This window comes from Hakea prostrata, chromosome 10 (genome assembly GCF_041222555.1).
Source record: "Hakea prostrata isolate BN-2017 chromosome 10, UWA_Hpros_2, whole genome shotgun sequence".
NCBI lineage: Eukaryota > Viridiplantae > Streptophyta > Magnoliopsida > Proteales > Proteaceae > Hakea > Hakea prostrata.
Window position 1 is genome coordinate 46,086,708 of NC_142609.1, and position 27,177 is coordinate 46,113,884.

Consider the following 27,177-nt stretch of genomic DNA (forward strand, 5'->3'; position numbering starts at 1 on the left):
AAATTAGAGTCCTCAGGTACACTGGCTGAAGTCTCCCCCTGGTCAGGAAACACTTCTTGAACTCCTAAGTTGTGTTGTGGTGGTGTGATAGAAAGGTATAGAGTTGGAATAGCACCCTCCTCTAAGATTCATTAAAAATGACATCCATGGAGACAATGGTTTTCTTAGAAGGAGGATGATAACATTTGTACTCTTTCTGAGTAGCAGAATACCGTAGAAAAATGCAGCTTAGGCCACGGGGAGCCATCTTACTTTGATGGGCTATGATTCTGGCATAACAAACACATCTAAACACCTTTGGGGGGAATAATAAAAGAAGAGGTTCCCTGAAGAAGCTCATTAGGACATTTAAAACCAAGTATCCTACTGGGCATCCTATTCATAAAGTAAGAGGCAGTGAGTATAATATCACTCCAGTATTGGTCAGGGACATTCATAGCAATCATAAGTGAACGAGCTATCTCTAAAAGATGCCGATTCTTCCTTTCAGCAACCCCATTTTGGGCAGCTGTATCAACACAACTGGTCTGGTGTATTATGCTAGAGTCAGAGAGATATCTCTGAAATTCACCATCAATATATCGGTGCCATTGTCACTGTGAAGGATCTTCATAGTGGCATTGAATTGAGTCTTAATTATATTATGAAAATCACGAAAACATCGAAAAATCTCATTTCTTTTAATTTTAAAAGATAAATCCATGTAGAACAAGAGTGATAATCAATAAAAATAATAAAGTACTTATGGCCAGTAATAGACACACGTCGGCAAGGACCCCACACATCAGTATGAATGAGTCCAAAAGGAATATATTTTCTAGAGCAAATTACATTGGCACCCCAAAATGGAGGCTTTAAAGCACTGACACCCCACTTTTTGTTTGAAAAACACCGACACCCCCATTCATTAAACACATAAGTCCATTCTGTTACTAAAACATTTAGTCCACCGTTTATTTTTCTTTAATTCCAAAAATGCCCTTACAAGGATAAAAAATGCAATTGTGGCGACAACCATGGAAAGCTCTCAATCGAAAGCCTCCTCTTTCGATTGAGAGCTTCTTCCACAGATGGGTGATTAACTTCAAATCTTCGATGACTCCTTGGTAGACGATCAATCCGATGAAACTGCTTCTTTTATAGAATTAGATCCAAAGTTGACGCCTTCCAAGAGATTCTTATCATCATACGCCGCTGATTTCTGCTTCGACTGCAATTTCTCACTATTCTCCTCCATTTCTTGTTCACTTTTATTCTGATTCTTATCCTCACCTAATCTATTACCATTTATACCAACTTCTAGAGGAAGCCATTAAAGTTGATCAAATGGAAAAAAGGGTTTATTGATATCTCACAAACGAGTGCAGAACAAAGACTTAGTTGAGCAATAAAGAGGTAGATATTCAGTAAATCACTGAAACTCCATGAATTCCATTGAACAAAAGATACCAACAACCACAATCTCAACTATTACAACATAATAAAGACATCATCTACTCAACCGAAAATAAAAATGTATTTCTTTTTCTGCCAAAAAACTAACAGAACAAAGAGAGAACAAATTGTTTCTATAAGGAAGAAGATCCAGATACAAAACTAAGTAAACATGAATTGAAGTAAAAAAGAATTGTTTTACACAATGATTATTATAATGAGTAATATAACCAAATCCCCAATTCGTTCCTTGCAGAGAGAAAACACCAACCATTTTCTTTTCCTCTTTTCCCAATGTAGGAACAATCAAACCCAGTTCACTCAGAAACCGAAACCAAAACCCTAAACCCAGAAAAAGAAAAAACAGAGAAGAAGGGGAAGAGGAAGGAAATCGGAGGAGAAAAGACATCAATCACTTTAATTCCGTCACATAAAGATGGGAAATTACAGAGGTCATTCTTGACTAGATGCAGGAGATCTTCCAGATGGGATATTTCACGAGTATGTGAGTTTCTTCAAGCCTCTGTTTCAGAAGGTAAGGAGGAAACTGGAAGGGCTTGGGAAATTCCATTGACAGAATCTGTGAAATCTCTTGTTCTCCGGAAGCCTCTCCTCAGATCGGTACGTTTTCTTCAACCACTAATTCGCGACATTGATAAAGCTTTCGTTCATTGTAAGACGAAGATGATCCTTTTCTTTCGTTCTTTCTTTCTTTCTTTCTTTCTTTCTTTCTTTCTTTCTTTCTTTCTTTTTTTAATAAATAAAAATAAGATTTATTGGAAGGGTATAATAGTCTTTGCGATAATATAACTAACCATTATAACAGAATAGGACCTATGTGTTTTTCAAACAAAAAGTGGGGTGTCAGTGCTTTAGAGCCTCCATTTTGGGGTGCCAGTGTAATTTGCTCTATTTTCTATTATGAAGAGAAGGTAAATAAGTAGAATGAGTCTGCTTCGTAAAAATGTAGGTTTCACAAAAAATATTCATCATTTTTACAAGAAGAAACTAAATCGGGAAATACTCTCTTAAGAGTTCCTACAGGGGGGGGTTACCGAGCCTATGGTGCCATTGTTGAAGGTCAGATATTATCAAATGGACCTGATTAGGAGATGCAAGTAGAGCAAAAGTAAATCCTCCAATTGGCTCCAACAGATAAAGTCCATTGTCTAGTTTACCACGTCCAATCTCCTTCCCTATTACCAGATCCTGGAAGACACAGTAAGATGGGGAAAAAGTCACTTTACAATTCAAGTCATGTGTAAGACTACTGATAGAGAGCAAGTTAGTAGAAAAAGAGGGAACGTGTAAAACTTTAGACAAAGAAAGTGACGGAGAATGCTGAATGGCCCCTTTTTCAGCAATGGAAGAATAGGAGCCATCAACAATTCGAAATTTTATCTTTTCCGGAAGTTAGAGCATAATGTAAGAAAAAAGAGGATGAACCTGTCATATGATCTGTGGCTCCTGTATCAATGATCCATGGAGCAGAAATTAAAGAAACATGGTAGCCTATAAAAGTTTTACCTGAAGTAGCAAGGTAGGAGTTGGTATAGGTAGTGGAGGAAGTAGTAGTAGAGGTTGTACCGGCAGTAGAAGACTGCAGAATAATCGCAGAGTAGCTAACTCCTTCTGTGAAAAACCAATGTCTGTAGAGGGTGTTGTGGAAACTGTCTCAGAAAGATTAGTTTCGGTTTTCCCCTTCTTTGTGCTTTTTTTTGCTCAAAATCAGCAGGCTTCCCATGGAGCTTCCAACAATTGGCTTTGGTATGATATGGTTTATGACAGTGCTCACACTTGACAATCTCCTTGGCCGAATCAGATTTAGTGCTAATAGACTGTAAGGCTGATTTATCCACAATAAGAGCATGAAGCATGGCCAATCGACGGCTTTCCTCACACTGAACAAGGGCATAAGACTTTTGAGTGTAGGAAAGGGAGAACGACTTAATACTTGCACTCGATCTAATCATAACTCCACATTTAAATCTACCAAAGAAGTCATATACCTGAATCTTATCAACGTGCTTCTTATAAGTAGTCACATCATCTGGATTAGTGGGGTGATAATCCCCATAATGATCCAACTCCTGTCAAAGAGATCGCAACTCAGCATAATATTGGGCCATAGTCAGTTCCTTTTGGGTAGTCTCATGAAGCTTCTTTCGTAGTTCATAAACTTGTGCATCATTTCCAAACTGTCCATATGGTTCAGTAGTAGCTTTCCAGATTTGGGCTGCAATATCAAGTAATAGGTATCCACGGGCAATATTTGGATTCATGGAATTCAAAATGAATGACATAATAAGAGTCATTCGAGATCTATTTATCCTATGAAACACCTATGGTAGTAGGTTTGATAGTGGTGCCCGTAATGTGTCCAACAAGTCCTCTTCCAGCAATAGTCAGGTAAGTAGATCGAGACCAGATCAAATAATTTGTTCCATCAAATCGTATTGAAAGAGGATGAAGAGTGGGGTTATGTTCAAAGCCAGTGGGAGCAATAGTACCATCAATAGTTACCATGTTGAAAAAATTGGTTGCAGTTCTCCAATTGTCACCCTTCAACAATAATTGAAACGTCGGCAGATGTTCTTTCTTTCTTCTTCTTTTTTAATTTTTTTTTAATTATTATAATGGGAAATTACAAATAAGTCCCTTAAAAAAATCTGAATTTGCAATTAGGTCCCTGAAACTATGCAGATTTACACAAAAGTCCCTGAAAATGTTTAAATCTGCAAATATGTCCCTGAAAATTTGTAAATTTTCATATAGGTCCCTGAAAATATGCATATTTATCAAAATATCCTTGAAAGAATGTAATTTACAAACTAAACCCCTCAAACATCGTATTTATGTTTTCTGTTTTTTTGTTGGGCTAATCAAATCGCAGGCTAATCTGGTCTTCAGGAGCGTCTCTTTCAGATGAAGAACGATAAAAAAATGAAGAAATAACTCACTATTGGTGTATGAGCAGTGGCAGTTGCAGGAGCAACGGAAGTTGCAGAAGCAGCGGCAATTGCAGGAGCAGTTGCAGTTGTAGAAGTAGCAGCAGTTGCAGAAGCAGCGGTTGCAGGAGCAGCGGCAGTGGCGGATTTCTTCTTCTCCTCTTCTTTCCTCTATTTTCTGTTCTTATTCTTCCCTATTCGAACTGAGACGGAACTGAATCGAATTTTTTCTTCCCTTCTTCTTTCCTCTTTTTTCTGTTCTTATTCTTCCCTATTCGAACCGAGACGGAACTGAATCGAATTTCTTCTTCTCTTCTTCTTTCCTCTTTTTTCTGTTCTTATTCTTCCCTATTCGAACAGAGACAGAACTGAAGAACTCTTCTTTCTCCTTTTTTTTTCCCTTTTTTTTTTTTTTTTTTGTTCTTGTTCTTCCCTAGTCGAACCGAGACGGAACTGAAAAAACTGCCAGAAAAAGATGGTAGAACTGAAGAATTGCAATGGGTTTGAAAAAAATCAGAAGAAGAAGGTAGGTCTCTCTTCCCTAATTGAACTTAGGCTCTGATGCCATGTTGAGAAACACTATGTTGGTAGAATGGTTTATTAATCAGTGCGATCTCAAGCCCTCTATTTATAATAAACTGGAAAGAACACTATTACATAAATACCCTTGGGTAACAAGAAATAGAAATTTACATGAACAAAAACTCGAATAGAGTTGAAGTCCTAGTAGAACTCAACCAACAGTATGTTTCATCTAACTTCAGCATATGCACTAAAACAGTGCCAAAAAAAGGCACCTTTAGGTAGGATTTAACATCTCTCATGTATAAATTTAATAATTCGAGTATCTCAATCTCCAAATCTTAAGAAACTGAAAAGGAGAACAACTGCTTCAATAGCCGTTGGGATGTAAATGGCCACAAAAAGTTTTCTCCTTTTATAGATTGATTTTCTTTGTGATTTTTTAATTTTTTTTTTCAGCCACATATTTTAACTGAAAGTTTGAGCCATTTGAAGCAACATTAAAAATTGGATATTCGCCACTTCTATTCTGCTGCTCCCACACTGCTGAGTTTTCTTTCCTTTCTTCCTTTCTCTATCTCTACCCCAATCCATCCACAACCCCCCCCCTCAACATATTTTTTTTAAATAATAATAATAATAAAAGTTAAAAAAATAAAAAAGCACCAATACTCCTGTGTGGTCTAAAGGGAGCATGGGGCTAACACCTGCCCTTGCCCTTTCTGTGGTCTCTATTTTCATTTGAGACACTAAATGAAACAGCACTATCCTACATCCTTGCTTCCTCCTCCACCCTTTGGCACTTTTACAGTTTATCTCTCGTTTTGAAGAATATCTAATGCCTTTTATGCGTTGTCAAAGGTACATCTTGTTATGTACACTCACTTTGGATGAGTCTACATACTTAACAATCTTCAATTAAAGCTGATTAAGATATGTTTCAAATAAAACCTTCTCTTGTGATCATAATTGTTGCTGGATTATATTTTTTGGTGCTCTAATGTTTAACAGAAAAAGAGAAAATAGAGATCTCCAGAATTATGTTTTATGGAACTATCGTTTCAATGGTCAGTGACATAAGTCCATAACAGAGAACCAAAGAATAGGGCTCAACAAGAACCTATGGATAAACATGTGAAAATGAACCACAGTAACAGAGAAATAATCAATTCAAATGATACTATCCTAAGTCCAAAGCACCACCAACCATCCAGCAAACTACTTTCCGCCTCCAGAGGGATGGAGAAAGAGAAGCAAACCCAAGAACCCCCACTCTCACAACACTAGATATATGGAACAATGATCAATGGAATAATGGGCTTATAGGGACATGATGGGTTTCAAAGGCCAGCAGAATGGTCAGTAAGTTGATGACAAAGAAATAGGTGTAGGGTTGATTAGGATCAAGCTTAGATATCATTCACTGATTCTCCATATAGAAACCGAAGTAAGTTTCTTTAAGTAAAATCCACATATAGGTCTGGCCCTGCTCCTGACTTATAAGATGGAACATCTGAACAATGTCAGAGTTCTTGAGAATATCATTCTTGACATAAAGGATGAGAAATATAGATGAAAAAATTTCACTCACAACTTGTTCCAACCAACTGCCCTATTACAATGATACTCAGAGATAAGCAGAACAGATTTCCAATTAAAACCAAAATCAGAGAAAGTGAAATGCTAAACCGAGAAAGAGATATCACAATTGGACTTGGAAGTGGAAGCATGGAGTCTTACACATCAATGCAGTGTGAAGGGATAGTTGAGAGTTCATCATTCATGATAACACGTAGACCCTGCAAAACAAATCATCTGCCTAGAATTAAAAATTGGAACAAAATCTATAATTATGAACCTGAAGTGGAATTGAAAAAAATTAGACTCAACCCTGAAGAATGGAATTGAAAATTTCTGCTAGAAGTGGAATAAGTAATAGTATACTTTATGAAAGGTATGGAATTATTAGACAACTAAGGAATTTAAGCAACCGACAATGTCCACCATAGAAGGAATCAGCAGATAAACAGTGAACTGATTACCAACACTAGACTAACAAAAAATGTCAAAAAATGTCTTCAAAATAAGGCACAAGAAGTGATGCATCACAAACTTCGAAGAATAGCACCCAGTAGGCTGGTATGCAGTCATTGACTCTTTAAAGACAGTATTTTTTTGCATAGTGCACTCCTTTTCTTTTCTTTTCCTTTCTTCTTTCTATCATTTCTCTGAATTTTGTGAGCCTTAAGGGAAGATATCTCATTTAAAAAGTCCCTACTCTTGCTTATTTACAATAAATTGATTGCATCATTGAGCAACAAATTGAATAGTCAGCTGTTCTCGCAATCTGTCAGCCATAATAATTAAGTAGGCGAGCAAAGGGAATGGCCAACAGGAAGCCTTACAAATCACAAAGGCTTAGTTACCAAACATTAAACTTCTCTTCTGCACCTTCACTTGCTTAAAGTAAATAGTAATGAAGCAAATCACATTTGATTTGAGTAATTAGAAATAAAAATTTGCAGGAAGGGTTTTAGTCAAAAAATTAATAAAATTTGCAGGATGTAGGGTTTTAGTAAAAAAATCATTCATCATTTACAGATTTAATGCAATTGATTACTCTTTTCCCCCCTACTTTTCCTATTTGTGCATTATAATTGCCACCATGATTTTTCTGCTGGATGCTCTATCTTCTTTTCCTTCAAACCCAAGGTTCATTTCTCTCAGTTAAATCATCTCAGCCTATCCTTTTGCCTTCTAAACATAAAGCTAAACCTTCTAATCTCAAAGTACAAATCACAGCTCTCCCACCCTAGCTGCAGTGGCCTCCTTTATTCTTCACAATTTACCAATAAACAGAATTTCAACCATATAACTCAAGTTACATAGGCATCACATCATTGTGTTGTATGAATGATGCATACTGTTAAAACTTAAACTAAACTTTAAATCTTGTAATACCAGCAACATGTAAGGAGTTCAATGTCATGAAGAAACAAAGATACACCCAATTTAAATGATTACATGCACTCAATCAGATAAAGCACAATCACAAAGTTAACAAACACATTGCTTGATGTACTGTATAAATTGGTGCACTGCGTATTTTTTGTTTTACAATTATTCAAATCACAAGACCAAAGCATGATGTTCACCTACTTCAGAGATTACTACAACTTACTAACCAAACAATTCACCCCAAAAAAGAGGAGGGGGGGGGGGGGGGAATTCAACAACAAGGTTCTTCTTTTGATAGCCTGAATAGGTATATTAATAAAGGACGTTTACATATAGGTACTGTGAGAAAAGAACAGTTCTAGCTACAGAATAATGGATGCGGAACAAGAAGGTGCACAGATAATGGAAATGCAAAGAGAGTCTTCTGAACTCATAAGTCGTTATATTATATCTAAAGCAAACCTGGAAACCCAGTGAGATAATTTCTTTCTCCACTGCATCAGCAACAGACCTAGGAAAATAGATAGATAGATAAAGAGAGGTTAATAGACCCAACAAAGAAGCAAGCAGAAGGGGCTAACCATCAAAAAATAAAATAAAAAAAAAAAGGTAAGGACAAGAAAAGACAAACCTCAACATGTCAAGAATACTTGGCCAACTAGAACACAACTTCTCCCCATTTCTCTAAGAGCAAATTCACAAGATTTAAAAAAGAAAATAAGATGGAAGTGATGTTAAACTGTATAAACTAAAACCACTAACATAATGAAATATCAAATTGAAACCAAACTACCTCCAATACATGCAGCAAAATCTTCAGTGCACCAATACGGACATCAAGATTTGGGTTAGAGAAATAAAGGACACTTAATGGAGATATGACAGAACATTCAAATGATCCTAATTCCGTATCTGAGCTTTGCATCTGATGCAGCAAACAAAATAAGAAGAATAAGTGGATGACAGTTAGCTGTATGTTAAACACCTCCCCCCAATATGGTCTCCAGGACAGAAAATTTAGTTCTCACTTGATGATGTCTGGAGAGTGTAGAGCTCTGAAATTTGTCAGAACCTAAGACAGCACAGATTGATTGATCAAACGCATCAAGTGCCATAGTCCGCAATTGCTGATTATTATTTTCTGCCAGCTGAAAAACATCATTGTTAAGTTTAAAAAGACAAAAACGTTACAATCACATGTTAAAAAGATTTATCAAGTTCGTCATCACCTCAAGGAGATGGCCAACAACTTGATCCCACAAGGGCTCCACTCCTGGTAATATAGTAGATAAATTCAGAAAAAGAAAATGATTGAATCATAGCCCAAGCCGGAACAGTATCTGGTTTCATGGAGTTTCAGAGATCCAATATGTAGATGCATAATTTATACAAATATATTAGTTTGAGCCTTGGTTGTAAATTTGCGAACCCTAATCAAATAAGGCTACCATTATAAAACATAAAAATGGAAGGCATCAAGTACCAATACAATGAAGAAGCACTGTGTAGTGCATAGAAGAAATTCAACCGAAATTGTCGAAATTTCAGTTGAAATGTCTGCATTTTTCAAAAAAAAACGAAATTCCAATTATTTTTGAAAAGTGTCAAATTTCGACCGAAATTTCGGAGGTTTCGACCAAAATTTCGGTCACCATTTCAAAAGTCAAACTTGTTTTTCCTTAGTTTTTGTTGATTTCTATCCCATTTTCACCTAATTTCCACAACTCCTTTGACTTCAAACACTTCTTTTGCTCATTTTTTGCCTCCAAACACTTCCTAAGCCACAACAGCTACAAAGGAAACTCCGACAACAATAGAATGTGAAGAATGAGCCATACCCAATAGTTCCAAACTTCCCCTTTTTTTATTTTTGTTTTGTTCATGCCTTAAATGATCTTGTATTGCCTTGAAATTAATATATGTTTAACCTAGGACTATGATCTACAATTGTGTTTTGTTAAACTTATCTTTTTATTATTTGCTACCATTTTTTCATCTTCTGATTTTAATAATTATTTTCTAAAATTATGTATTTTTATTTTATGTATATATTATATATAGGCTTCAACTTAATATATGTGAGACCCGATCACTTGATCTAGTCGGTCATTTTATTTTGTTGACTTGTTGTATATATAACCATTCTACTAAACAATTCATGTATGCTGATGATTCTATGCCTATATGCAATACAGTTTGCACTTTGCACTAGTCGGAACTAGTCATTTGTTAGCATACTTGAATGATAAATTTTCAATGTTTTTTTTTTGGCAAAATATTAGTTTCATTGTGTTTATTATGCTTGAAATAGGTAGTATGCTAGAATTCAAATCATTTTGAGTCCATATGAGGCTCGAAATTGAAGTTTCAATTTTCAGAAAAAAGTGTCAAGTTTCAACTGAAACATCGAAATCTCAGCCTTTTGCAAGGTCGAAATCTATTTCGGTCGAATTTTCTTCCTTGGTGTAGTGTGTACATATACCATAAATGCATTCAATTCATGGGACCCTTTTCTGTTTTAGGCATGCTTCTGTCTAATATCGCAAGGAACAAGTAGGGTATGCTAAATTTAAGCACTAGCAGAAAATGCCTTTGAGAACTTCCTGTGACATGTATGAATGTATGATGACTAAGCTTGTAATTATTTTGATGGAATGACAAAGGAGAAACAATTTTGGTGGCAAATGAAAGGAAGGACAGAGAACTATTAATTATTGTTGGATACTTGCATGGTTGCACCCTAGTACCATTCTTTTATTTTTTTGGGCACAGAGTGAGTTCTTTCCTATTTCTACCTATATATACAGGATAAATTAAACAGTTAAGTTCATGCAGTTTAGCTTTGTTTTAGTTTCTTGCTACCTTGTGGAAGGTGGGTCTGGTGCTTATAGTCCAGGACTGTCGGGGAGTAGCGATTGAAATCCAGCCCTGGAATCCAGTGTTTCAAGTCCAAGATTCTCATTTTAGGTAGTAGATTCAGCCTACCATTTCCATCAGCAGTTCTGCCAAGAACTGACAGCAAGCTAGTTAAGCACAGCCCACGTTTCCTGCTTACCCCAGTGTTCTTGGTAGACTCAAGCCAGGAAAACTAGCCAAAACCCATTTCCTCAAGATTCAAGAAACTTCACAACTTCTGTTTTAGCCATCAGTTTTGTCCAAGACTTAAAACTACAACCTGCCCCCACAAGCCCTTATGTTGTCCAGTTAATGCCAAGATACAAAGTTTTTCCTGAATTTCCGTACTCACTCAAACCCTAAAATCAATAACATTCAAGGAGCATTGTGATTGGATTTGGGTTAAGGTTTCTCGGAAAGATTCCCGGAATTAAGGATTCGACCAGAATGTTCCAGCAATCTAATGAATAATATGGAAGGCTAGGGTTTATCAAAGCCTAAGATGGGTTCTTATGAGATAATGAGAAAAACCCTAAGTAGTTAACAAATCCCCATGGGAATGGTTTTGAGATATTGAGGGTCAATATGGGATGTAACACAAATAATGAGGAATGGAAAATATTATTCCTAGGATTGGTAGAAAAGAAGTTAGTTAACTTTTGGATCCATATGGGAAGATGGAACTTGAAGGAAAATGAAAAATACAGTTGGTTGAAGAAGGGGTTTTATGATGGGTATCGGTTGAATAAGGGAAAACTTTGGAGGGGAAACAGTTCAAGAATCTAAAAAAATCTTCAGAAACTTGTCTTTCTTCCTCTTTTCTTTTCTTTTGTTTTTTGTTTTTCTGATGACATAAGAAGAAGGACAGAGAGAGAGAGAGAGAGTCCGAGAGGATTGGGAGGGAGAGAGGGAACAGGACTCGTAGGGTAGGACAGGGTAGGGATGAGGGAGGGGCCTAAAGGGGTCGTAAGGGGCAGGGGAGGGGATAGGGGTGTCGTAGGGGCCTGGGATTGCTGCTGTCCAGGTGTGGTAGCAGGGAAAGGGGGTGGGAGAGTTTGTGCAGAACAGGGGAGGGGCTGGGTAGGTCTTGCAGGGATAGGGGAAGGTGAGGGAGGGGCAGGGGGATGCTGAGAATTAAGGGAAAGAGGATGGGGAGGGTCTGCAATTTTTTTTTTTTTTTTTTTTGGGGGGGGGGGGTGGTGGTCTCCTAGGGCCGCACAAGGAAGAGAAAAGGAGGGCTGGGGGAAGGCTGTGGGTGAGAGAAGAGGCAGGGAAAGGAGATGAGGGCTGCTTTACTTACTAGTTTACTTGGTGGACTTGGAAGAAGATGGCTTAGAATGCTTGAAGATGCCAGATATAATGATAGAGATGCTGATCCTTGAACAAAACTCTTAATTCTCAACCATGGCACCCTCACCAAGGAATCATGACCCTTAAAGTCAAATTTCATTAAATAATCAGACTTAAGTGGAAATAATAGGCTGTTATTTATAGCCCACTATAAGACTCTTTAACACTAAGTGGGGGAATAGATTAGGATCCCACCACATAATCTTGACTCCTGAATAGAATCTAAAAATCTAAAGATACATGCTGAAAATAAAAGATTAAATAACTTAAAACACAATCTAAGGAAGTTCACTTGAAAAGGAAACTCCTTAGGACACTCGACAACTAGCTACTAACTCAACACTAACTCAAGAAATAAAACCCAAATTGGAGTCAACACTAACTCAAGAAATTATCAACATGCTTCCTATAAGTAGCCACATCATCTGGATTAATGGGATGATAATCCCCATAACGATTCAACTCTTGCCAAAGAGATCGCAACTCAGGATAATACTGGGCCACGGTCAGTTTCTTTGGGCTAGTCCCATGAAACTTCTTCCGTACCTTATAAACCTGTGCATCATTCCCCAACTGTCTATATATTTCAGTAGTAGCCTTTCAAATCTGGGCTGCAACATCAAATAAGAGGTATCTACGGACAATATTTGGATTCATGGAATTCAAAAGGAATGACATGACAAGAGAGTCATTCGATATCCATTTATCCTGAGAAACACCTATGGTGGTAGGTTTGATAGTAGTATCCATAATGTGTCCAACAAGTCCTCTTCCAACAATAGTCAAGTATGCAGATCGAGACTAGATCAAATAATTTGTTCCATCAAATCTTACCGAAAGAGGAAGAGTGACGTAATGTTTGGAGCCAATGGGAGCAGTAGTACCATCTGTGGGTTGCCATGTCAAAAAAACTGTTATCAGTTCTTCAGTCTTCACCCTTTCGAAATAACTGAAATGTCGCAGAATGGAATAGCCAGACCACCTAAACAAGTTTAGAGAGTTATAGGATGTATAGGATAACAGACATCATCAATGCTGTATTTTTTTTTTGGTGGGGGGTTGGGAATAGTAGCACTAGTTCAAACTGTCCCTGGTTCAAAATGGAATCACCGGTTCATAGTTCAACTTTCTTGGTTCATGGTTCAACTGTCCTAGTCGTGTTTTAAGAGTTGAAGACGATGAAGGAGACAATGGCGGTGATCAGGTCTGGGCAATGGATGCTGGTTGTAGCTGAGCAATGTGTGATGGTCGAAGAACTGCAGCAACAATGGGTGATGGCTTGATATTTGCAGGCGACAGTCTTCTAATCAGTGGTTACAACTTACAAGCGATGGTGGGCGATGGCTTGATAGTTGCAAGTCTAGCCTTCTAATCAGGCGACTATGGTGATGGTTACGAGAGAGAGAGAGAGAGAGAGAGAGAGAGAATCGAGAGTGGTGGTGGTTGTAGAGCCCTGGCATCGTGGAAGTGGTGTATGCAGAGACTAGCGACGATGGTGGTGGGTCAATTTTCTTCATTTTGTTCCTTCTTCCCCTAATCAAATTTTGGCTCTGATACCATGTTGCAAACACAATTATAATGGAATGACTTAAATAGATTTATGTGATCCCGAGCCCTCTGTATATAACAAAGTGAAAAGAAGACCATTACATAAATACTCTTGGGTAACAAAAAATAGAAAACTACATGAGCTAAAACTCCTAGAATTGAACTTTTAATAGAACTCAACCAACATCATATAAAAAACCTCATCTTTTATAACAAAATCAATTTACTGCACTTGGTCGATTATGCATTAGTCTTCATTTTAGTGTTGATGCATGATGCTTGTTAAATATTGCTTATTTATATTGTTTTTTGTTCCCAAAGTGCATTTCCATATGCATTGACCATTTTCCATGTGTTTCTACAACATTCAATACAATGCGGTATAATACATCTCTTAAAATCACCCGAACCAATATGACACTTGATGTTGATCTTGTGAACCTTGCCTAACACACAAGATTGCATGATTACCTCCTCTTCTCCAGCCATCTACTTCCATCTTTATAATTGTTCCCCTACATTCTTAAATAGTAACAACAACAACAACAACAACGATAATGTGATTGTTTTGCAATCAAGCATTCTTTATGCATGTAGATACACTACATGATGGTTTTCCACAAAATAACATACTTTGTATAGTCAATCTACATATACCAATAGAATGAAGAGATAAAAAATTGGCTTGTCTATGTAAACAACTAACCTAGCATGAAAAGGCCCCAGTTGATATGGTTTTCCCATTTATTTTTCTAGGGAAAACTAGATTCTTAGAACACTCAATGTACAAATTTTAATAAGGTGAGATCTGTTATCCAACACTCTTCAGAAAACAATAAATTTTGATCCCTCCGATTTTGAGAAGATATCTCAAAAAGTATAGAGAGTGTAGGAAAGAACTTCATATGGTATTTATTGACCTAGAAAAAACTTATGATAGAGTTCCTAGAGACTTAATTTGGTAAGTATTAGAGAAAAGAGGTGTTGCAAGTAAATTTGTAGACATAGATAAGGATATATATGATGGTTTAATAACAAGTGTAAGAACAATGGAGGGACAAAGTAATGATATCTCAATTACAATTGGGCTACATCAAAGATAAACTTTAAGCCCATATTTATTTGCACTTGTAATGGATGAATTAGCCAAAGACATTCATGACGAGGTCCCCTGGTGTATGCTTTTTGTTGATGATATTGTGTTGATAGATGAAACTCAAGTGGAGATTAATACCAAGTTAGAATCATGAAGAACAACTTTGGAATCAAGAGGCTTTAAACTAAGTAGAACAAAGACAGAATATCTAGTTTGTAACTTTAGCCATGATTAGGCAGATGATGAGGTGGTGAAACTTGACAACAAGGAGATTCCTCAGAGTGATTGTTTTAGGTATCTAGGTTCAATCATAAATAAAAGAGGTGATATAGAGGATGATGCTTTCCAAAAAATTAAAATAGGGTGGATGAAGAGGAGAGGTGCGTCTAGGGTCTTGTGTGATCGACGTATTCCATTAAAGCTTAAAGAAAAGTTCTAGAGGACTGTCGTTCGATCATCTATGATGTATGGTGCAGAGTGTTGGGCTATTAAAAAAAATTATATAGATAAACTTAGTGTAGTAGAAATGAGGATGCTAAGATGGATGAGTGGCAAAACAAGGAAGGATAAGATAAAGAATGATCATATTAGAGTTAGTCTGGGAGTTGCTCCCATAAATGATAAGCTTCGAGAAAGTCATTTAAGGTGGCACGACCACGTTCAATGGAGACCTATAAATGTCCTTATACGGAGAAGTGATATAATCCAGATTGAAGGAACTAGAAGAGCTAAGGGCAGACCTAAGATAACCTTAAGAGAAATGGTGAGAAAGGACATGCATAGCTTAGGCCTTGTATCTAACATGTCCTCAAACATAACTGATTGGAAGGCAAGAACCCATCTAGCCAACCCCATTCAGTTGAGACAAGGCTTATTGTTGTTGTATCTCAAAAAGTCAAAAGTTGAGTTAAAAATTATTGGGTTATGACAATCTTCCAAAAGGCTCAGTATTCCTACTGTATCAATAGTACAAATAGGACATTATTTATTATCAGCATAATATAGGTTATATACCAACTAGTTTCTTGATGCAGAGAAAAGTGCAACTAAAGAAACTCATTAGAACTGAGTGTTACTTTTGATATTTACAAGAAGATTCAATGAAGTTAATCTAATGGAAGAATGCAGAAAATTATCCTTGAACAGTAAAGAAATAAACTATATAACATTAAAAAACTAGTTCTAAAAGTAAAAGCTCAAATGTGAAGACATACTGTGGAGGTTATTCACAAGAATTGATATCATTCTTTCCACAGAAAAACTAATGTTTCCAACTTGCTGACTTGATGTTTGTCCAAATCCACTAGAAATTCCAGGCATGTATTGATTTGATAACTGACATAGTGCCGAAAGAAGTGACTTGACAGCAGATATGTTCATCAGCGCTGAGCTCTCAAAAAGCTGCTCAAACAGAAAACAGGTCATTTATAAGAAAATGTAGATAAAAACTATGAACAAAAGAAGTTCAAGTATCCCTTTCCTCACCTGGGAATTCAAGGAAGAGAGGATGTTGAAGTCACTGAACTGACCAGATGATTCTCTTGTAAACTTTGGCACAGCAGTAGAGACCTCCTACAAACATACAAAGGAAGATGGCATAAGCGGCTTCGGATTAGCACAACCCAACAACCATTCAGTTAACTACTATACTTTGGAAATTTAAAGTAATAAGAAATTGTATTAAAAAAGTAAAAGAAGACAAGGGAAGACCGCACCTAAGCATGGCTGTCAAAGCATCTGCCTAGGCGCCTAGGCTCATTGTTAGGTCAAGGCGATCTGGTGTCGCCTTGTCGCCTAGGCGATGCCTTGTGGCCTTGCTTGGTGGCGCCTTGGGTTTCGTTGCCCTCTGTTGCCTAACCACGCCTTATCGCTTTGACAACCATGCACCTAAGCACTAATGCCGGTCAAAGAAGAACCATGCAAAAAAGTTGCTGCAACCAAGGAAATACTTTCTGAATTAATTGGACACTCAAAATCTCTGAGAAGTCAACCCCTTCAAACTCCTAATGACAGGTAACACAACATTTCTCTTGTAACCCATCGAGGCAAGGACTTATCTCAAGAAACCCCCTGCCATTACTTTCTCTCCAGGAAAGGAAGGAAAAAGATCCTCCATAGCAGCATATACTAATTGCATAAGGTTTATAATCTTAACCAAGAGAATCACAGACTATTGAGTTGAGCATGGTTCAAAATTTAGTTTTGGAGACCAACTCAGTCAGCCAATAGACCAAGTACCAAGATCTTGCGAGTTGGTTCACTATATTTTTTTGGGGGTTGAATAGAATCGGGTTTTGGCAGGAAACATACAATTGCAGTAAAATACTGAGATCTTGCAGAGATACTAAGCTATTTGCTCAGATCTCGTTTCATCTTGGAATCCCAAAAAAAAGAGACACATTACCAGGCGAGTTCTTAATCGTCGGATTGACATGTTACAAGCTCTTCGACTCCTCCCATGATGGGGACCTTGTATTTTGATTAGTCTTGTCTTGCCACATATGGTGTTTAATGACTTACTAATGAAATCAGGTCACAGTTCAGTTATCTACATGCATAGACACAACTTTGAAAAAGTAGATTTAACCCCCACTTTTCAAACATGAGGGTTGCAACCATGAAACTAACCGCAGTTAAGGTACAGAGAGAGGTGAAGATGAAGATGATGGAAGCATGGTCATTGCTTAGAGGAGTATTACCACTCCCAAACACTAACTAGCATGTAGATTTAAGCTTAGGGATGTCATGGGCTCCTTTGCATGTGCAGCTCCAGAGACTGAAGAAACGCGACAAATCCAGGCAGCTAGTAGATAGTAGTTTGGATGTCAAATGTCAATATACAAAGATGAATTTTCTAAGCCAGGATTATGATTTTACAAAAGTCACAGACTAATGTTAATCATCATTATGAAAGAGGCGGGGACAGGGATCAAATATATAAGGAAAAGGCGCTTGAAATATAAAGCAGACATTTTCTCCCAAGACATGCAATGGAGAATCCAAGAAACTCAAAATTCATGATCAAACCCAAGACTATTTAGACAAGAACAACATATATACATCAACTCAGGCCTCATCCAGCATTAACAATCCAATCCGCATCACATTGGAAATGTAGGATGACATCAACGCTCCCAATTCCCAAGTCAAGTACAACAAACAAGAAAAAGGGCTCACATTTAGCTTTTAGATTTTCTTTTATTGAGACTTGAGAATATTAGTGTAGTGCATACTGTGCAGGAGTGGGGCATCAATTTGATTGCTACTCGTGGCAGGTAAACAGGATAGCAATTCTAAAGGGAAATTTCCTGCATCTGAAACATCTATTTTGGGTTTTCAGGTTTATTTATCCCTCTTTTTCTTGTTCATGTTTCTCCCTCCTTCCTTTTATCCCTCAAGAACTTACATTGATCATGAAATATGTATTGCTCTGATATCAGACGATGTTCTTATTATACAACAACCTTCTTATAACCCATAGTACTGGTCTCGCATCTGGAGCCCATTTTGGCAAGACCAAAATTTTTGAGATACTGCAACATTGTATTTTTCCTACGAAGCAAAAAGGCCATTTTGGAGTGTGACATGAAGAAATGGAGTGAACTAAAATTCTAACAAAGCAATACAGTTTTTAGATGGAAATTTCCAAGAAATTTGAAATTTCATGAGCAGATGATTGAAATTTCAAATCATTCCATTTATTTTCTTCCATCTCAGCCTGTCCGAAATTTCTGAAATTTTGGCCATTATGTTTTATAACTGTTGAAAACTCCATTGCAGAAGACGGTGTTTGAAATTCCCACATTACCTCAATAGTTGCATGAGGTGAGTGGATTGCTCGATCTAGGGCAGAAAGTGTTTCCAGAACCTACAAATGATTGCCATAAGAATTCAGCCACAAAACTTTGAGCTTTTGCGTCAAGGATTTATTAAGTGCATCAACATACCAAAACCCATGATGGTCCCAACACATTATGCAGTCGATGAGCTATGTTGAAAAGAGTTCTTAAAGCCTATATTGCAGAAAGAATTAAAACTGATTATATGTAGCAATAGACCAACTCATTTTCAGATATCAAGCCAGCGTATAAAAATTAATGAAGTAATTAAGATGAAAGGGATATCGTAAAGAGATTGTAGCTAAATACCTGCACATTCTTGGGGGTGAGGACAATGCTATCTCTTTGATCAACTAAAGATTCAGAACGCTTTAACCCAGGAGATAGTAAAGCAGTGCTGAAAGCTCAAAAAACGAGCCCATAATGCAAAACAACTCAGTTGGATAAACTCATGAAAATGCAGTACCACCATATCATTATCAACAAGAAGAATATTCAAGAGAACATACAAATAGAAGTGGACATAAAGAAACAGATCACAGCAGACTGTATTGAATTTTTTTTTTGGATTAGATCATATAATTACACCCTTCAGGGCTCATCTAGCTGGATAATTCATCAAAAAGATTACAAGAATAATCTGATACCATATTCATTTCAAAGAGATTAGGTTACACATTTATTCCCCTCCCCCAAAATAACATTTAATCTGACTCAAGAAGAAAGAAATATATTGGAGTATCAATGTGCACCAAATAAGTTGGAGTATCAAAGGGAAAGCACCATTCTTATAGAGAGACTTGGTGGTGGGATAGTGAGGTTCAAGCTGCCATTAGGAATAAAAAAGTTAGTTTTAAGACATGGCAAAGAACAAAGGATGTTGAGGATCTTCAAAGGTATAGGTTGGGTAGAAATGAAGCTAAGAAAATTGTGGGAAAAGCAAGGGAAAAGAAGTATGAAGAGTTATACAATAAGTTGGGCATGAAGGAAGGGGAAAAATATATTTATAGGATAGCTAAGATGAGGGATAGGAAGAGTAGAGATCTTGACCATGTTAGATGTATTAAAAATGGAGATGGTAAAGTATTAGTTTGTGAGGAGGACATTAAGAAAAGATGGGAAACCTATTTCTCTAGTTTATTAAATGAGCATTCTTCAAGCACTTATGTTTCGGACGATTACACCTTTTACCAAGGCACCAATGTCCGAACTTATATATGTAGAATTTCGACGTCTGAAGTAAAATAAGCTTTAAGGAGGATGAAACTCGGCAAGACACAAGGTCCTGATGAAATCCCAATTGAAGTATGGAAGAGCTTAGGAACCCATGGACTAGTTTGGTTGACTAAGTTGTTTAATAAGATTATGAGCACAGGGAAAATGCCAAATGAATGGAGGTTTACTGTTGTGGTTCCAATTTACAAAAATAAAGGAGATATTCAAAGTTGTAATAACTATAGGGGCATTAAATTGATGAGCCATACTATGAAGTTATGGGAGAGAATAACTGAAACCCGTTTGAGACACTTAACTACAATTACAAAGAACCAATTTGGGTTTATGCCGGGAAGATCTACAACGGAGGCTATTTACTTAATTAGGAGACTTATGGAAAGGTATAGAGAATGTAGGAAAGACCTTCATATGGTATTTATTGACCTAGAAAAAGCTTATGATAGAGTCCCTAGAGCGTTAATTTGGCAAGTACTAGAGAAACGAAGTTTTGCAAGTAAATATATAGATATAGTTAAGGATATGTATGATGGTTCGGTGACTAGTGTTAGAACAGTGGGGGGACAAAGTAATGAATTCTCGATAACTGTTGGGCTACATCAAGGGTCAGCTTTAAGCCCATATCTATTTGCACTGGTAATGGATGAATTAACCAAAAACATTCAAGATGAGGTCCCCTGGTGTATGCTTTTTATAGATGATATTGTGTTGATTGATGAGACCTTTAAAGTGAGGATTAATACCAAATTAGAATCATGGAGAGTAGCTTTAGAATCAAAAGGCTTTAAACTTAGTAGATTGAAGATAGAATATCTAGTTTGTAACTTTAGTCATGATCGGGCAGATGATGAGGTGGTGATACTTGACGATAAAGAGATTCCTCAAAGTGATTGTTTTAGGTAGTAGGTACTTAGGTTCAATCATAAGTAAAAGAGGTGATTTAGAGGATGAGGTTTCCCAAAGAATTAAAATAGGGTGGATGAAGTGGAGAGGTGCGTCCGGAGACTTATGTGATCGGCGTATTCCATTAAAGCTTAAAGGAAAATTTTATAGGACCGTTGTTCAACTAGCTATGATGTACGGTGCAGAGTGTTGGGCTATTAAAAAGAATCATATAAATAAACTCAGTGTAGCAAAAATGAGGATGCTAAGATTGATGAGTGGCAAAACTAGGATGGATAAGATAAGAAATGATCATATTAGAGTTGGTCTGGGAGTTGCTCCCATAAGTGATAAGCTTCGAGAAAGTCGTTTGAGGTGGCACGGCCATGTTCAACGGAGACCTAGAAGAGCTAGGGGTAGACCTAAGATAACCTTAGGAGAAGTGGCGAGAAAGGATATGTATAGTTTAGGCCTTGTATCTAGCATGGCCTCGAATAGAACTGATTGGAGGGCAAGAAACCATGTAGCCGACCCCATTTAGTTGGGACAAGGCTTATTGTTGTTGTTGTTGTATCAATGTGCACCAAATGCCTTGAATATACACGTGGCAATCTATTAACAGAATTTATTTTTTTTTCACTTATGGATGTAACACTATGAGCTGGTCAACTGATTCCAACCACACCAAACAATAAAGCCTCTAGTATATTTTCTGGTTAAGATAGTAACAACTCAATTCAAGTTAGTAGGCCTCAATTTAAACTACAGTCCCCATTGTCTTATGTTTATTGATGAGAGGTACTTACAGGATTTCAGTTTTTGCCCCTAGTTGTAGGTCGGTGGATATATTATGCAGATTCGTCACCAAATTAGGTTTTCCTTAGGAATAAGTTTAAAGTTGGTGGTCATATATGTCTTCAGGCATTGATCCCATGGATTTTCAATGTAACAGGCCACTTTTAATGGCCTCAAGTAGGGGCTGGTAGCTTGAGTACAAATCTAGCATTTATACTTAAATCTTTTAAGATTAAGTAGGTTTGAACCAGCAGGTTGATTTAGAAGTTTGGTTCAATCTATCTTTTTGTTTGACAATAAAGTGAGGGGCCATCAAGAACCACAGCATGTCAAGTGTGACCTTTATCAGTAAACATGGTTAATTTGGTGTGACTTCAAAACTCTGACATATTAATGAGAGAATAAATCTTAAAAGCTACAAATTGAAGAAAGTTGGGGAACACCTACACAGCATCAGGGTAAATGCAAATGCGGCCAACAATTTGCATTGCAATTTACAAGCACACATTAATATGGCTAAAGAAACTACAAAAGGTATTGGTTAAAGAAATCTTTATAGTCACAAGAAAGTTGGAAAAAAAAAAAAAAGATACTGGAAACCCTGAACATTGTCTGCAAAATAAAAAAAAATCTCAGCGCACATATTGTTCAATGTCTTACAAAATTTTTTATCTTAATTGATTACCTCCTTTTTTCAGGTTCATTCGGAACATTGATGGTAAATTTGCAGAGGGATGACAGAAAAGAGTTCAAAGGTTCCACAGCACAAAGAACTCCACAAGCCTGTAGAGTAATATTCAAGATCATAAAAGATTACTATCATACAAGTTCATATGTAAAGCTGTTACTAGTCACAACCTTGCACCAATGTAACAAGGACACCCCTTTCAGACTTCTGCCCTGTTTGGCATGTCTATATCAGACACTAAGATGCTTCTCATTTTTCAAGATGCACACTGGAGGTGCCAGTGACACATCAATGCCCCATATCCATGTCCTTGTTACACCCTATGTTAAAAACTAGGTCATGAACGTGATCTGCAACATACTACCTGTGTGAATGCTTGGTATCCCTTCAATATTTCCAATATAATTGCTTCTCCTTGTGACCTTCACAATTTATTTGCAATTTTGCATGTCAAGGAAGGGACAAAATATGCATTGCAAATGGTATAACATAATATCTGCCACAATATTGAGGCAATTATCTCACCATACCTTGTCAAAATTAAGGACAAGGCATCAAGGATTGTCAACCACATGGAATCAACCATTGACATGCAGAGAACCGCCATTTGTCCAGTACACTTTGTTGTTTGATCACTGTCACCTCTAGGGGATTCAACCTGGATAGTTACATAGAATAAGATACATTACAAAGAAAATAACCAAATTATCACATACATACATTATTGTCAAAAATGGACAAAGAATGTCAGCAGAAACTACCTCCCCAACATCCACAGCTTCATCTGTCAAAGCAGCCACAGTAAATACAACACCTAATAGACCTTCAATTGCCAAAGTAATTGCATGAGCTTCACTAGCAACCACAACAGCAGCATTAGATGCATCATAGTCCAAGCTCCATTCAATACCTGCAAAAATTACAAGCAATCATAGCAAACAGGACAAACCAATTATGATGCACCTTAAAATTCTCAAAATGAGGAAGACAGTGATGCTACACATATTCAACATTTAAAGAAAAAAAATAAAAAAATCCAATGGTACCCATCATCAAGTTTGCATGCTTTCAGATTACAAAAAATTTGCTCGTCAGTTTTCTCACCAGTACAAACGTACTAGGTGGTCACTATACACCTTCAGGTCACTTTGTTCATGCTTTTCAGGAAAACGCACCACAGCTTTGTTCTGTCACTGGAAACCAAAAAAGTTATTTAAACTTTCTTGGCTGCAACTTAGCTTTTTTAGCCAGCTATTTAATCCCTTTGAGTTTCATCAAATTCTGGGGCCACTATACCCAGTTTTTTGAATCCTGAAATTACTTAGGCATTAATCAAACTCGTTGTCAATTCAACTACATGTCTTACTCCCCAAAATATTCACCCTATGGAGAGCCCTTAATCATGCCCTACCCACCCAATCCTTCCTTATTGACCACCATATCCCTGTTAGCCCAAGTTGTATACTTTGTTGGAATGGTTCGAAGGACCTTAACCATCTCTTCTTTACTTGCCATTTTTCTAGATCTATCTGGGAAAAAGCCCTATCCTCCATTTGGCCCCACTCGAGGCGCTCCTTCAGTTTCACTAGTGACTGGTCCTAGATTCTGAGAAATTTTTCAGGTTCTACCATTTGTGACCGGGTTGGTAAGCTCGTGTTTTATGCTACTGTCCATCATCTTTGGTGGGAGCGCAATCTTCAAAGATGGACCTCCAAATCCCGCTCCAAAGATATGATTTGGAATTCCATGTTCTTCGATGTTTCTTCTAGGTTTGTACTTTCTCCCCTCCCCCTGATTGCTGATACCCCAAGGAATAGGCTTATTGTTGTCTACTGGAGCCTTAACTCTTGTCTTCGATTTTCCTCTTAAAGGCCGTTTTGTTTTCCTTTATCGTAATTTAAATTATTTATTCATCCAAAAAAAAACATGTGGAAACATAAATAGGCATAAGGCACACCTTAAGTGCAGTGCATATAGTATTATGCACTGCTTAATGAGATGCAACGGGTGTGCCTATTTAATGAGATGCACATCTCAAATCTTATGGTATTCCACTAAGGCTTGTGTGAGAATGGGGAGGGGAGCGGTGGTCCAAGAGCCACCGGAAATGAAGGCAGACAAGGGGGTGGATTTAGAAATGCGGGTATCATAGACCGTACGGGGGCCAAAATGTGAATAGAGAATGCCCAATGGATGCCACGGGTCAAGCCAAAAGGAAGTGGAAGAGCCAGTGGAGACTGAGATAGAGATGGCAGAAAGGGCGCGGGGATGCAACAAGAGGATTTTCCTCCAAATCCAAAAGGGGTTGGATGGCATGGGGACTGTCCAGAAGGAGTCAGACCGGAGGAGGAAAGAGTAGACCCAATTGACCCAGATGGAGTCCTACTTAGAGACAATTTTCTATTTTTCCAGATGAACTTGAGAAGACAGGCCAAATTAACATCAGAGATTCGGCGAATGCCGAGGCCGCCTTCAAAGGTTGGGCGACAAATGGTCGACCAACAGACAAGGTGGAGGAAGCGAGTCACCTTGCGCCCTTTCCTGAGGAAAGCGGAGAACAAGGACTCCATGGCATGGACAGTGGTCTTCGGAATGGAAAAGATACCGCACCAGTAGAGGTAGGAGGATTGAAGAACAAAGCGGATGAGCACTACTCTACCGGCAAAGGAAAGGAGTTTGCCTTTCCAAGTTGAAGCCTCTTGCAAATGTGATCGAGCATAGGAAGGCAGTGGTGGCGAGTGAGCCTACCAAGAATGAGCGGGAGGCCTAGATAGGTAACCGGAAAGGAGCTAGGCTTAAACCCCGAGAGATGAAGAAGGGAGGCTCGCACTTGATCAGAGACTGCTGAGAGAAAGAGGGTTGATTTGTCAAGGTTGACCCAAGAGGCCGAAAGGGATTCAAACACGGAGAGGGCCGAGACGATGGAGGAAATAAAACAGTGAACAACTTTGGAGAAGATCATGAGATCATCAGCGAAAGCAAGGTGGGTGAGATTAAGAGATTTGCACTTGGGGATGGGAGAAATGAAAAGCTGGTCCGTTTTAGATTGGAGGATGCGAGAGAGGGCCTCCAGGGCTAGAGAGAAGAGATAAGGGGAGAGCAGGCAACCTTGGCGAATACCAGCACGAGAGGAGAAAAATCCCACAGGGGACCCATTAGCGATAATGGAGAACCGAGGAGAGGAGATACAAGTCTCAATCCAATGGATGAAAGGAGGGGAGAAGCCCATAGAGGCAAGGACAGAACTAATAAAGTCCCAGTGGATAGAATCAAAAGCTTTGTGGAGGTCCACCTTAAGAAGAGCAGCTGGAGAATGTGAGGATTTATCAAAACCCCGAACAATTTCAGCACAAAGGAGGATATTGTCCACAATACTGCGGCCAGAGATGAAAGCAGATTGGTTTGAACTCACAAGAGAAGGCATGACCTTTTTGAAAGGTTTAGGACCAAAGGAGGAAGGGGGGAGAAGATGAATAAGACAAGGAGAATGATCAGAGAGACCCGAGAGAGGGAAGAAAGCATGGGAGTCGGGAAAGGAAGAGAGCCAGGAAGCATTCAAAAGGAATCAATCAAGCTTAGAAGCAATTCTATCAAAGCTAGAACGACGATTATGCCAAGTGAGGGATTGGCTGGACCAACGGAGGTCCTGGATACCGGAGTCCTCAATACAATAATTAAACTCATCTATCGCAGTGAGGGCCAAAGGGTGTCCACCCACACACTCATGAGAGTAATGGATAATATTGAAGTCACCACCAAGGCCCCGGGGAAATCGGATGAGGAGGCCAGAGATAGAACGAATATCATCCCAAAGACTAGAACGGTCGGAGGCATGGTTAAACCTGTAGATGATAGTAAGGAGAAAAGGGGGAGAATTAGGAGCAATGATATTAAGATGCATGAGTTGGGGGGAGGATTTCAGGAGGGAAATTTGGAATTGAGAGGGGTCCCAAAGAATCCAAATACAACCCTTGACAGTGGTCGAGGAATTAGAGCAATCAACATGTTTCCACATGTTGGTTGCTCTATTTGAGCAAAACAAAGCACAACTGCTTGTGTGCGGCCACAACATACTGAAGGGAAAAAAAAGTTTCACATAAATTTTGCAAATTTGCTAGGTAAGGAACTCAAGCCTTTTTATTGTTGCATTGGTTGTTAGTAGTTGTCGTTGAATGTGCCAAATCTTAGGTAGCTTCACGATGTTATTCTACAACAACAACAACAACAATAAGCCTTGTCCCAACTAAATGGGGTCGGCTACATGGATTCTTGCCCTCCAATCAGTTCTATTCGAGGCCATCCTAGATACAAGGCCTAAGCTATACATATCCTTTCTCACCACTTCTCCTAAGGTTATCTTAGGTCTACCCCTAGCTCTTCTAGTTCCTTCAATATGGATTATGCCAATAGAGCATGTATACAATGTCTACATCGCTAGCAAAAGGTAGGAGTTGTAGGACCCACAAAGACCCCACCATAAAAAAGAGAAACATCCTCCTGCACAATAGAAACCTCTCTTTACACAAAAACAGTCCTCTCAGTATCCCAAACAGAAAAGGAAATGTTTTTTTCCCACTCCCCACCCCACTTCCAAGTTCCAACCGAACTCAAGGACCAGACTTCAAATTTGATCAATCAGTTCCTCCCTGCCATGAAATACCCAGGAATTATTTTGTTTCCCAATGCACCAACAAACAGCTAATGGAATAATCAATTTCCAAAGGATCTTTGGTCTATCTCCTGTGGGCACCTTGCCCCTGTAGCATTCCAAGGAATGCCTTAGGAAAGAAGCAGCAGACTTTCAATTGTGAAAGAAAAGCCCCCCAAACAATTTAAGCAAAAGTAAATCCCATTAATAAATGGAAGACATCCTCCTGGTTGTTTACACTTTACACGCATCTTGCACGCATTGATGGGGTAAGCCTGCTTATGAAAACTGCCCCAGGCTCTACTTGTGTGAAAACCTTTGGCACTGGGTTTGCCCTTTTT

General features: G+C 38.1%; 1 protein-coding gene across 3 annotated transcripts in view; it reads right to left on the reverse strand.

Moving 5' to 3' along the window:
• The window catches only part of LOC149003436 (ARM repeat superfamily protein), a 72,700-nt gene that overhangs the window by 20,317 nt on the left and 25,206 nt on the right, over nucleotides 1–27,177 (reverse strand). For all 3 annotated transcript variants that reach the window (XM_089138990.1, XM_089138992.1, XM_089138991.1), the window contains exons 15-29: nucleotides 22,950–23,098; nucleotides 22,719–22,846; nucleotides 22,553–22,610; nucleotides 22,186–22,283; nucleotides 18,900–18,987; nucleotides 18,699–18,764; nucleotides 18,560–18,619; nucleotides 16,237–16,323; nucleotides 15,966–16,152; nucleotides 9,092–9,135; nucleotides 8,891–9,010; nucleotides 8,656–8,787; nucleotides 8,494–8,546; nucleotides 8,325–8,373; nucleotides 6,645–6,703 (exon numbers count right to left, since the gene is read on the reverse strand). In XM_089138990.1, the coding sequence (XP_088995116.1) occupies nucleotides 6,645–6,703; nucleotides 8,325–8,373; nucleotides 8,494–8,546; nucleotides 8,656–8,787; nucleotides 8,891–9,010; nucleotides 9,092–9,135; nucleotides 15,966–16,152; nucleotides 16,237–16,323; nucleotides 18,560–18,619; nucleotides 18,699–18,764; nucleotides 18,900–18,987; nucleotides 22,186–22,283; nucleotides 22,553–22,610; nucleotides 22,719–22,846; nucleotides 22,950–23,098 (1,378 nt within the window). The remainder of the gene's footprint in view (nucleotides 1–6,644; nucleotides 6,704–8,324; nucleotides 8,374–8,493; nucleotides 8,547–8,655; nucleotides 8,788–8,890; nucleotides 9,011–9,091; nucleotides 9,136–15,965; nucleotides 16,153–16,236; nucleotides 16,324–18,559; nucleotides 18,620–18,698; nucleotides 18,765–18,899; nucleotides 18,988–22,185; nucleotides 22,284–22,552; nucleotides 22,611–22,718; nucleotides 22,847–22,949; nucleotides 23,099–27,177) is intronic.